The following is a 13358-nucleotide window of genomic DNA, read 5'->3' on the forward strand; positions in this document are numbered from 1 at the left end:
AATAAGAGTAAAAAATGTGTGAACATGTAAAAATCAAAAGTGAGAACAAAAGGAAAGTATAAGGGGGAAAATACGTTAAGTCGGCAGGAGTCGTTGCATTTCTTAAAAGCACCTCCAGCGTATCTTCTCAAATCGTCTCTCCTTTCTTCCCCATGTTTCTTCACCATTTCCACTTTTCTCGACTGCTTCTCACTGTCACAGAGATTTCATCCACTCGAATACAGGCCTCTAATGCAATTGACTCAACTGCGTACCAGCTGGCATTTAGTTGGGAATTCTCTCCTCCCTTCTCTTTCTCCTTTCTAAGGCTCTGTCAATGTTTGTACCAACTATAACAATTCATACATAAAACAGCTGTTCCGCTCCTGCCAGGACCCCGTCTCACACAGCCCCGAATCTGAGGAGTAACTCAGCATGAATCTAGCATGATATAATGCTGCCGCTATCCAACCTTTTATTGGGCAAACTGAGGTTCGGAGAGTGCTGCTGTTTTGAGAGGCGTCTATCATCACCTTCTTCTGAGCTGCCAATAGGGTTGCCAGGTCCCCATGCCCTTCCGGCAGGAGGGGGAAGAGACCTGGCACTTATCTTGTGTTGCGCTCATGTTGCACATCTGCGTTCTTAGTGCTTGTGCGATGACGTCACTGCCGGGAAGTGACATCATCATGCTGGCATGAGTGTGCGCCCATATTTTTAAAAACAGAATCACCCGTAGGTTAACTTGCCTTTCAGTAGGGGGTGGGGAGGGGCAGTTGTCAGACATATCGTGTTGTTGTTTTTTAAGGGTTTTTTTGAAGATACTGCATTATTTCTATGCAGGATTGCACTACCACCAGGGCTCATTTTGAGTGGGAACGCACAGTTCCAGCAGTTCCCCAAAGAGGTCACATGACAGGTGGTCCCGCCCACTTGACTCTCAGCCATTTTGGGCCCATTTCGGCCTGGATTGGGGCTGAAACGGACTGGATCAGGCCTTTGACGGGTAGTGGATCATTCTCCCACTCAGCAGCGGCCTGATCCTGACCATTTTTGGCCCCTTTTCGGCCATTTTGAGCCCAGTTTCGGCCCTGAATGGCCAGGATTGGGTCCAAAACAGCCAGGATAGGTGATGTGAGGGGGTGTGGCATACGCAAATCAGTTATGCTAATGACACACTTCAGGTGATGTCAAGGGGCATGGCATATGCTAATGAGTTATGCTAATGGGTTTCTCCAGCTTTTTTTCTACAAAATGACCCCTGACTACCACAGTGCTCAAACAAACAAACAAAAATTAAAACAACAGAGATGTTGGCAGGTAATTTATATCTACTCAGGAAGATGACTCAGCCCAAACCCACCCCTCCTGAGTAGATATAAATGACCTGCCAACATCTTTTCCACACTGTGACACTGAGAGATCTCTTGTCTTTTGGTGCCACACCTCTGAAGATGCCAGCCACAGCTGCTGGCGAAACGTCAGGAACTACAATGCCAAGACCACAGCTATACAGCCCAGAAAATCCACAACAACCATCGATCTCCGGCCATGAAAGCCTTCAACAAAAATTAAAACAGTCTGGGTAAAGAATCCTGAAGGTCATATGAGACCTTCAATGCACATCTGGTGTGAAAGGGCTAAAAATGCAGAGAAAACATATTATTTTGAGCAGTCTGGAATCTCTGTAGCAAGGGCAATTTCACACAGAATTGTATCCGCAACCAGACTGGTGTGGACCAACCAACTATGAGCAATTGTGAGTGTTTGTGGAGTTTTTTGTTTTCTGAGTATAATTTTGACTCTCCTGGGTAGGTGAAGTTTGCTTTTGGGGATGAAGAGAGATGTATTCACAACTATGCTCTTATTCCACTCTATTTATTTGACACAAGGAAAGAGAGAAAATGATGAGAAGTGGAACAGGAATTGAAAAGAGTTCATAAATAACAGTGATTTCTGCACAAAAATAGGCCCTGGAAGTAGCAAGAGAGACCAATTCTGTTGGCTGTTCCAGGAGACACTGCATCTTTCAACGCACCTTCCAGGACTACGTCCTCAACAATACTCCGAGTAGTCCTCCTCCACATAATTTGCTGGGAACCAGCCAACCTGTAGAAAAATACAAGGCAAAGAATTATTAGAATATTCCTAGATGAGAACATTTCGAGGACAAACTCCGTAGCCTTGTACTTCAACATGCCTGGAACCGTTTTGCTGATACAACTGCAAAATCTCATCCAACAGTCTAACAAACAGAATTGCTGACAGATGTCAGGGATTGCCCATTCACCTAAGACCGGACTGTTTTAATTTTTGTCAAAGGCTTTCACGGCCGGAGACCCTGGAGGGTCAGGATCCTGGAATTTGCAACCACAAGTTACCTAATCTCAAGGAAGACGTGGGTTTTTTTCAGTAGCTGTCCTGCATAACATAGCAGCAACAGAGATATCATGGCATAGGCCATCTTTTGCCATCTGCCGTGACTTGGGAGCAATATCATGCAAAGGAAGATTCTTTTTTCCCCTATGAAGCTGAAAGGATGCTTTAGGATGTTCCTGCTGTGGGCAGGTTAGTCCAGATGTTCTGTAAGGCCCCTTCCAACTCTATGATTCTATGATGCATTTATACTGGAGATTATAAAAGCGTTCTGTTTGTTCCCAAGTTCACCAAAGCTCTCCCAGTATATACTCGTGGCTCGACGAATACATTCAAGCAGTTTTAGAATCCACTGGGATTTGAAGTAGGAACTTCTTGGGTCTACATGTTGACGCAGGCTGCAGAAGGAAGGGAGAAGGGGCAATAGTAGTCTCCAGGGCCTTTTTTTCTGGGGAAAGAGGTGGTGGAACTCAGTGGGTTGCCCTCGGAGAAAATGGTCACATGGCTGGTGGCCCCGCCCCCTGATCTCCAGACAGAGGGGAGTTGCGATTGCCCTCCGCGCCGCTCAGCAGTGCAGAGGGCAATCTCAACTCCCCTCTGTCTGGAGATCAGGGGGCGGGGCCACCAGCCATGTGACCATTTTCCAGAGGTGCCGGAACTCCGTTCCACCGTGTTCCCGCTGAAAAAAAGCCATAGTATTCTCCCTGATCCCACCCGTGGCTTCATGTCCATTGGAAACTTGGTCTGTCCTTGGTTATAATTACATCCAGGTGAGCCTGGATCTTTGCTTCTAGTATTCAGTTGAAGTTCCTCCATTGGGTTTTCTACTCTATGCTTCCTGCACACAATGCCCTGGCTCTTGTCTCTGGATCTCTCTTGCCATGTGCCATCCGAACGCTTGCATCCTCAGCTGCTCCTGACCTGGTCTCTTGCTCTCATGAGTTCCTATTGCCTAGATTGGCCCCATTGTTCAGTTACCGGCTCAAGCTAGCAACGGGCTGTGCCACCACTTAGACTCAGCTATGGCACTGCTTCCAACTCCGTCCCCAGTCCTTCTACAACCTGCACTTCAGTGCCTCTATGCTCTAGCATCTTACAGCCAGAGCTAACAGGCGATCTGCATAGGTGGCTGCTTGCAACCTGACTGTACAGCAACAGTCGCCGGAGGCAAACTTTTAACGAATGGTTCTCCATGAGATTGTGCAGTTTCAATCACTCCAACATGTCCTGTGAAGAACGGCAGTCACGATGCCATGTTTAATTTCTCAGAGCTGAACACAGAAACGGTTTGCTGCATCCGCTTACTGTCACATCATCAACATCCTGTATTTATAGACCGCTCTTCTAAACAGATGAGAGTCCTACTCAGAGCGGTGAACTAAGTCAGTGTTATTATTATCCCCACAATACAGCTGAGGAGCTGGGCTGAGAGGAGTGGATGATACTATTACAGCAGCACATAAAGCCATGTTTGCACCATGATGGGAGCTCTTTGTGTGCATATAATTAATCTCATTTCCTCCCACTATATTCTCCATTCTAAACAGCACAGACTTGCATGGGTGTAAAGGTGCTCACCCGGCCGTAGATCTCTCCCTTCCACCATCCTGGCTGCCCTTTCTTGTTCAGAATCTTTATGATGTCTCCTTCTTTGATGGACAACTCAGTACGGTCTCGAGCACAGTAATTGTAGCGAGCCTTGGCTGAACCAAAGTACTTCAAGCTTCTCCCTGCAAACAATATAAACAATATTAAGCATATTATGGATTGGTAGGGCCAGAGGATGTACCTGATGCAGCAAAGACCTCCCTCCCCTCTCACGCTCCACCCCAGTTTTTGTGTATTTCAGTGGTTTGCTTTTGTATCAGTTTGACTTTTATTGTATAATTGTATAATGAATATATTTTTTAGACAACCATATCCTTGGAGCTGCTCAGAACAGAGTGGTTGTTTCCACACTACTCACCTTCATCCAGAACGCTGCGCAGCGTTGCGAAAAAAACGCATGTGCAAAACTCATGTGCAAAACTCGAGTGAGAAGTTGCTATCTTCTGCATTTTTTCGCAACGTTGCGCAGCGTTCCAGCTGAAGGTGAGTAGTGTGGTAACGGCCCCTGTCCCCTCCCGTTTTAAAAGGTTAACCCTTCTCAATAAAAACATTGGGAATAAAAGAAAGGTTAACTCCAGGAGGTCCAAGATTAAACGTGATCACAGACTGAAAGCAATGGTGTTCAGCAAATGGCATACAAGATACTGACCATCCCATCTGAATCAATTCCAGTCTCTCATGGCTCCTCTTTTCTTTTCTCAACCCTGTCTGTGCAACAGCTAATATTAATTAGCCCCATGGCAATGTAGTCTGAGCTGTGTTCGCTCTGCCTTGGCTTTGCATCTACTACATTCTGTACTGTATTCTGTATTTTGCATCTACTGCGTCTGTATTTGCTCCTGCTTTGCTATGATCTTCCCCAAACCTGATTTCATGCTGTTTTGTTGGAACGAATGCAGGCAAAACATCTTTGCATGCCGTATGGATGGGAAAGTGTGCGTTTTTGTAGGTCCTGCCCACATTGGTGCTATTTTGTTTGCCTCAGCAATCGGGCTAGCCTCTTTTGTTCCTGGGATTGCTGTTGCCCGCTCATCTGCCCCGAGTCTTGAAGCTGTGGAGCTGAGACCCAGATCACACACCTGCTGGCTTGGACACAGTTCTGCTTTCCGGCTCTTGGAAAGAGAATTGTAGCACAGTGTCAAGGTTCTTGAAGCAGTCCTTCAGGGAATTCTGCTGGTAGAACTCCACTAGTTCCTAGAGGGGGAAAGGAGAAGCAGAGCTTGCACAATATCTTAACAAGAGAGGAGTGGAAAGAATCAACAGTTTCTCAGATTCAAGTGTAGTTGGGCAACGTTGTGCTCGGCTTTTTCATTTGAAAGACATGAAATTCAAGGCAAGTCCTAAAACTACCCCTATGTTGGCAGAGTTTCTACCAAACTATAGTTCTGCAAACTGATTAAAGAGTAAGTAAAGCTTTATTTAGGAATTGACATACTTGATAGTAAAAGAAGAGAGAGACTCCTAGTGATCTAGGTGGCTGAGTTTCCAAGAAGAAGTGACATCATCGCGCAGGCCACGTGACGCCCAGGAAGCGCTCCTGTGCTTCTCAGGGGGGCTGAATTGGGCTTGCCTTGGCCCGAATCAGGCCACTGTAGGGCATGAGAGTGCTGCTGCACTCTGCTGTGGCCCAATTCAGGTCAAATCTGGCCTGAATTGGCCCAAATTGGACCACTGTAGAGTGCGGGAGCACTGCTGCACTCTGCAGCAGCCCAAATCGGGCTGAATTGAGCCCAAATTGGGCCGCGGAGGCCCGCAGTAGTGCACTGCGCCACTTGGGATCATGCCCTGGGAGGTGTGTTCCCCCCACTGGCCAGGTTAGTGGGAGACTGGCAACCCCAGCTCCTAGTCTTGTATTGGCAGACAGAATAGAGCTTCTCCATCTTCTGCTTCTGGTCATGTAATCTATTTGGTTCCCGTATTGGCCATCTGGTGATTTCCATGTATACAATCATCAGTTGTCTGATGTTTGCAATGAACAAGTTTCTGGTTTCACAGAATTCTGAGTCACTCTCCCACCTCATTTCGTAATCCTGTCCCAAACTATCTTACAATGTTTCATTCTGCTTTGTCTCCGACCTTTGCATTCCAGTTACCCATGATTATTAGAGCTAGGGCTTTTTTTCAGCCGGAACGCGGTGGAACGGAGTTCCGGAACCTCTTGAAAATGGTCACATGGCTGGTGGCCCCGCCCCCTGATCTCCAGACAGAGGGGAGTTTAGATTGCCCTCCGCGCCGCTCAATCTCGACTCCCCTCTGTCTGGAGATCAGGGGGCGGGGCCACCAGCCATGTGACCATTTTCTCCGAGGGCAACCCACTGAGTTCCACCACCTCTTTTCCCAGAAAAAAAAGCCCTGATTAGAGCATCTTATTTACATGAATGGGGGGAGAATAGGAAGACAGACCAATTCTCACCGCAAGTCCTTTAAAGGCCTTCTTCTCTGTGATGCGATACAAACCCTCCGTTGTCAGGATTTTGATATGCTTGACTTCTGTGTTGAACCTGAGGGCAGAAATTCACACAGTCGTTGGGCTAACGATTTCCTGCGCCTATTACCCACACAGCAGTCTTAATGGACGACAAAGACAGGGCCCATGTCCTCATCTGAAAGAGACAAACTAGCACCCTCTCCATGTAAAAAGAACATCAAAACAACCAGCCATGAAAACTAACTACGTCACAAGTCAAAGAGATGTATCATTTTCACTCTCATCAAGAATATTGCATCCTCATGAACCTTTTATGTGAGACTTCTGTTTTATTTTTCTCATGCTGCAGCGCCAGTCTTTCCCCCTCTATAAGCTGCATAGAGAGGAACAGTTTTAATCTAGAAACAGCATGGCATGTACCTGAATGCACACGTGCCTTCTCACAGCTGCCTTTGCAACTAAGCTGCACACCCGGGAAGTTGCTTGCAGACCCCCAACTTCGCAGGTATCCTGGCCCCAAAAGACTCCCCTAAATCAAGTTTTACCCATGATTTCTGATAACTTGCTTCTACATGTATCATGATATTGAAAGGGGCTGGCGTAAGAATGTGAGATACCTGGAGGATGTTCAGAAAGGAGGACCAATATCCATCCATCATGGACATACTCTTGTGTTTCCTGGTAGCTGACCATGGGTTGCCCCCCCTCCTAGGCTTGCCAGCTCCGAGTAGGGAAATTCCTGGAGAATTTGGAGGCGGAGCCAGGAGAGGGCAGGGCTTGGGGAGGAGCCACGGCGGGGTATAATACCATAGAGCCCACCTTCCATGGCAGCCATTTTCTCCAGGGAAACTGATCTCTGTGACCTGGAGATTGGTTGAAATTCCAGGGATCTCCAGCCACCACCTGGAGGTTGGCAATCCCATCCCCTCCTCCAGGCAGCATGATCTAGCAACCTTAGGATCCTGCTTTTGATTAACTCAGAGGACTAGTTTATTTTTTGCTTCAGGTGACCCTTTCACCCAGCAACATCTGTTTAAATGACAACAACGGAACTAAGCAGCATTCCCCCGAAGACGGTTGGAATATCTTTCTTAATAACAGCCTGGCTAGGCCAAGGCTGGAACGTACAATGCTGCTTAATGCTGAGTCAGGTCTATCTAGCTTTGCCTTCTCTGCCTTCTCTGGCAGTCGCTCTTCAAGGTTGCAGGCAGAGAAAGATCTTTCCTAGACTTCATCCCTGAGGTCCTTTAAACTGAAGATATTAGGGAATAAACCTCAGACCATCTGCCAACAGCTCGGCTGTGAGCTGTCAAACACAAACCGTCCTCCACCTTGGTTTACTTAATTGAGAGAAGAATTAGGATTACTTGATGCTGATGGCAAACTCAGCTGCATCCTTGATTCTCTGCCGCACCAGGAAAGTCCCGTCGGAACGGTTGGCCAGTATCTGTTCTGCTTCTCCCCTCTCCATCGGCCCTGCATACCTGTATAAATGAGAAAAGACTGTAGTCTCTAGGTGATGAGATCCACTTTGGCTTCTATTCACTCTAGACTGTCAAAAAAATTAATATATCTCTGAAATGAAATCTGGCCCTCAAGTCATAGCTGACTTATGGCGACTCCTGGTGGGGTTTTCATGGCAAGAAACTAACGGAGGTGGTTTGCCATTGCTTGCCTCTGCAACCCCGAGTCTTTGTTGGAGCTCTCCCATTCAATTACTAACCAAGGCTGACCCTGCTTAGCTTCTGCAATCTGACACGATCAGGCTCTCCTGGGCTATCCAGGTCCAGAGAAATACATCTCCACTATTGTTCACATATTGTTCTAGTATTGTACCACATTTCCCTCCACTTGCAGTCTTTGAAGGGATCCATGTCTTCCATTGGGTATTTGATTAACTGCTGATTTTGACATTCATAGTGGAGGCTGTAATTGTTCTCACCACCCTCTGTGCCTGATTCCAACTGCACCGAGCGCCAATGCTTATCAAGTCTGCATGATGCTTTACCAGCAGTAAACTCATGGCCTGAAGATCAGGGTCCGAAATATCTCCCCTCTCTCTTTTTAAAAAACGTCTAGCCTGATTAAAAAATTTGGAGAACCCAAAAGCTTGCATGCTATTTTATGGCATTTTTGTTAGGCTTAGTCATTGGTATTACAAGAAATTTGTTTTTAGATTCTTCTCTGGATCAACACAGCTCCCTGGAACTTCTGTACAACAAGAAGCATCCATAATTTGCAATGCAATATTTAGTCACTGGGTGTCTCTGTACCCCATAATATTTAGCATTACTTCAAAAGCTGAAGATCGTTTCAGGTGGATAGCGGTGTTGTCCGTAGTAGAAGAGCAAGATTCGGGTCCAGCATCACCTTAAAGACCAACTATATTTCCTGGGTATGAGCTTTTGAGAATTAAAACTCCAAAGGGAGCTTTAACTCTCTTGTTTCATAAATAATAGCATACTACCAACACTATCATCAGGAATAGACAAGTGGTTTTTTTAAATTATTATTTTCAAACTTTTAAAAACGAAGTTGCAATATCCACACAACAACAATGGTTCGTATTGGTTGAGCTAGAATCAATGAATTGGGAGGGAAGTTTTACTCTGATGGATCTGTGAGCAGTGCCTTTCAAGGTGATATTTGGCAACAGTTCTTGTGTTAGGAAGATAAGTAAGAGAGTATCTCTCAAGCACCACGAAGACATGGATGATATTAAACTACCCAAACTGTATTTAACAATCCAACAATTTATATCCAACTATATACAACTTTGGTGATAAAGTGAATGATACACTTGTAACGGATTATGCTCAAGCCTACTATGAAATACACTAAATTTTCAATAAGCACACAGACAAATATATTTCTCACCTAGATCTTCATGAGATTTCCTTCATCAAAACCCTAATCTCTCGCCTGAGTGGCATCTTTTATACTAACTGGCATGTGCTCTATACAAGTATAATAACAATGAGGGAAAGTGGTCCCCAATACACAATAAACAAAGGAGGAAATTCCTAAGAAACCACTAATACAATAATGAAGATTGTCTCAGTATAAATAAATACAATTTATAGGTCAAACCAAGTATAGCAATACAGACATATACAGCATGTGCTATAACTGGCATGTCCTATCTTTCACACGTGACAATAATATAAAAATATGATTGGTTTTAGATTTAGCTGATTCGTCAGATTTTCAATCATGTGACATTCTACCGAAGCCAAGAGTGATGTTACGGTGCAGGTGCAAGGTAAATCTTTAAAAGTTGACAAAGGCTGATTCCGCACACGTTGGATAATGCACTTTCAATGCACTTTCAATGCACTTTATCAATTGTTTGAGGTGGATTTTTTGTTCTGCGCCCAAAAAAATCCGTTCCAAATGATCTATAAAGAGGATTGGAAGTGCGTTATCCAACATGTGCAGAATCACCAAAAAAGTTACGTGAGCAGTTTATGATGGCTCCTGTAAGGCTTGGCTAGGGGATTCTCTCAGACTCTTCAGTTCATCAAATGCAGCTGTATGAGTTAAAGGTCTTTATTAGATAATGCTCCCTAGTAGTGCACGAGTACAGAGTAATTGCCTGGAATGCCAAAGCCAAGTCTTCCCCGAGAGGTCATACCTCCAGTCCCCTCCCCCCGGTCCAAACAAGAGTCAGTTGAAGCTGGTGCGAAAGTCCTGAAAGAGAGCTGAAATTCCCAAGCTCTGTTCCCAGACACACCGCTCCAGCTGCACTGATAACACCACTCAGCCCAAGCAAAGCAAGATACAGTGAAGGAGTGATCTCGTGTGGCATGGAGCCAAGCTACAAGTGACTTTTTTCATGGGGAGAATACATGATTGTTTTCGCAAGTTTTCCTGGGAACTGAAGTCCGAGTGTCCTTCCTTTTTGCAAATCGTTCCTCCAGTCACAAGCCTGCTGGACAAGAGGGCTCTCAACGATTGTTTGGGGGCGGGCAGCTGCTACTTTCTCCCTGGGCGTCCTGCTCCCGGGGAGCTTCACCAACACGGTGGCTTTCTCCAGAGCCAGCAGGCTTGTGACTGGAGGAATGATTTGCAGATGCTGTTGCTGCCGCCGGCTTTCTCTGGCTCTTCAGGCAGCGATTCTAACAGAGAGGGGAAGGACACTCGGACATCAGTTCCCAGGAAAACTTGCGAAAACAATCAAGTGTTCTCCACGTGAAAAAAGTCACTCGTAGCTTGGCTCTCAGTCTTTGAAAACTGTCTTTGAAAACCTCTTTCCCTCCCCTGCCTCCCCATGTTAGGGACATAACGCTGTTTTCAGCTACAATTCCCAGGTAACACTGCTTCCCCGACACTTTAAAAAACATATGTCCGGCATCACTTGTAGTTTGCCTCTGATTTATTTTTATCAGCTCTGTTCCAAATTTGGGTTTGATCTCTCTGTACTCCTGTGGCTTCACTTTTAACAATTCTCTACTTCAAGAAACATCATGAAGCAGAACCCAAAGATGAAATAGAGAATAGTGTTCCCCCAGACTTTTTCCATTTATCTCCCTGGTATCCAAGGAGATTGTAAGCAGTGGAGAATGTTTTACCTAAAATGCCATGTGGATTTCCAGAATCCAGTGAGTCAGAGATCAATTGTGTTTATTACAGTTCCCCCATAACTGCCACCAGGGCTTTTTTTTTCAGCGGGAACGTGGGGGAACGGAGTTCCGGAACCTCTTGAAAATGGTCACATGGCTGGTGGCCCCGCCCCCTGATCTCCAGACAGAGGGGAGTTGAGATTGCCCTTCGCGCCGAGCGGCGCGGAGGGCAATCTCAACTCCACTCTGTCTGGAGATCAGGGGGTGGAGCCACCAGCCATGTGACCATTTTCTCCGAGGGCAACCCACTGAGTTCCACCACCTCTTTTCCCAGAAAAAAAGCCCTGACTGCCACAGTCACTACGAGTTCTCCATGGAGCAAACCTGTGCTCTGCACAGACACGTCTTCTTGGAGATCGGCTTCTATAAAAAAACCCGAGAGTGCAAATGGGCTCGGAAAGCTGCCACGGGGGAGGGAGACTCCTGCCTTTCTCCTAAGTTTTTTTTCTCTGTGCAAAAACAGTGCGGGGAAGGAGAGTTTTCCCCTTTTTGCTGCCGCACGTGCACAAAATACCTTCATGCAAAGCAGCAGAAATGGGGAAATGTTTCTCCTCTGCAATGTTTTTGCATGGGTAAAAAAGGTTGGGAGAAAGGCAGGTGCTCTCCCTCCCTCGGCAGCAGCTTTCTGAGCCCATTTGCATGCTCGTTTTTTAAATAGAAGCCAATTCCCGAGGTGATGTGTGTCTACGAGGACCTCCATGGAGAACTCATATAAGAAGTAACGTGTAGAGTTACAGTTGACAGAGCCTGGGGAAAGCACGCCTAAGGGCTGTACCTTTTTCCAGGTGGGTCATTGCAATCTGAAAACCTAGGCCTGGATGCCGTTTTGGATATACAGCTATCCTTTGACATGACCAGAGAGCTTGACAAGACACTGAAATGGATTAATTCTATGGCATTACTTACCAGAGGAAGATGGCTAAATCTGGAGGAGGAGCCTGGGAAGAGAAAGAAATAAAAGAAAGAAAGAGAAAGAAATAAAATACTGGCTTGGGTTTCTTTCCTTGTTGATTTTTTTCTTTTAAAAAAGGGGGGGAAGTTTTGGCTTTGTTGATGCGGGCAGTTAGACTGACAGGGCCAGGACTTCATTGAGAGCGCAACAGCTGGAATCCTACACAGAGCACAACGTGGCCTTAATCCTATCAAGGCAAAAGGTTTATGTTCTGAGATTCTGTCCGCACAAGACATCTTACACGGGACACTCACGTAACTTGCTTTCTGTGTGGTCTTATAGTCAAGTGTAGTCTGCCTCCCTAGGAGTGCAGGTGTAGCCACAACGGGAGAACAAATGTAAGATCATTCACTTGAGTGTCCCTGTCTTAAGACGTCTTGTGTAGAGAGACTCTGAGACTCAAGGCAGATTACACAGGGAGAGTCGGTACAGTCATTATCAAAGACATTTCAATGAAACAATGGAATTGGGTCTATAATGCCAATTTGCAAAGCTTCAAAACTAGCAGGAACCTACAGAGTTGAAGAAATGCTAAACAGAGCATAAACCATTCTAAAATGGACATATTAAATAATATAGAAACAATCTAGTAGGATCATACAGTAACAGACTGTACATAGAAGTAAAGTTTATAGTTCCTATCCCTTTATTTTTGCATCTCTTTGGGACCACTTCCATATAGTACTGCCCTCCTATTTCAGAGTCTCTCTATACAAGCTCCCCTCTGTCTGGAGATCAGGGGGCGGGGCCACCAGCCATGTGACCATTTTCTCCGAGGGCAACCCACTGAGTTCCATCACCTCTTTTCCCAGAAAAAAAGCCCTGTCTACAACAGGATTAACCTTCAATCCTTCTGCTGTCTCAAAAGAGCAAAACAAACTGATGTGCAGAACTTCGGTCTCTGAAGACCTTTCACACTATATTTTGTTCCGTATGGTGGTGGAGAGTGTCATCAAGTCATAGTTGATTTATGGCACCGCTGGTGGGGTTTTCAGGGCAAGAGATTAACAGAGGTGGTTTGCCAGTGCCCGCCTCTGCAACTCTGGTCTTCCTTGGAGGTCTCCCATCCAATCACTAACCAAGGCCAACCCTGCTTAGCTTCTGAGATCTGACAAGCTCAGGCTCACCTGGGCTATCCAGGTCAGGATGCGTTTGGCATTCAGAGCCAGAATAAACTTCTTAGTGAAATTTTTAAAAAACGGATTCTCCTCCTCCTCCTTTCCAATTTGGATCCATACATTTCTTACAGAGTATCACTGTTCACCCTGGCAACTAAGAAAATCTGTGCTTAATGGTTGGGACTCCTTCACCTGTGTATAAGGAGTGTGTTTTAATGTACTTTTGTGTACATTATCATTTTATCATTTATTGTTCATGTTTTACATGTGTGTCTTGT

General features: G+C 45.6%; 1 protein-coding gene across 1 annotated transcript in view; it reads right to left on the bottom strand.

Moving 5' to 3' along the window:
- Positions 1-1847: 1847 nt before the first annotated feature.
- The window catches only part of VAV1 (vav guanine nucleotide exchange factor 1), an 84056-nt gene continuing 72545 nt past the window's right edge, over positions 1848-13358 (bottom strand). Inside the window, exons 22-27 of the mRNA XM_055003569.1 lie at positions 11917-11948; positions 7756-7872; positions 6374-6461; positions 5040-5154; positions 3931-4082; positions 1848-2085 (exon numbers count right to left, since the gene is read on the bottom strand). Coding sequence (XP_054859544.1) covers positions 2032-2085; positions 3931-4082; positions 5040-5154; positions 6374-6461; positions 7756-7872; positions 11917-11948 — 558 coding nt within the window. The 3' untranslated portion in view covers positions 1848-2031. The remainder of the gene's footprint in view (positions 2086-3930; positions 4083-5039; positions 5155-6373; positions 6462-7755; positions 7873-11916; positions 11949-13358) is intronic.

This window comes from Eublepharis macularius, chromosome 19 (genome assembly GCF_028583425.1).
Source record: "Eublepharis macularius isolate TG4126 chromosome 19, MPM_Emac_v1.0, whole genome shotgun sequence".
NCBI classification, from domain to species: Eukaryota; Metazoa; Chordata; class Lepidosauria; order Squamata; family Eublepharidae; genus Eublepharis; species Eublepharis macularius.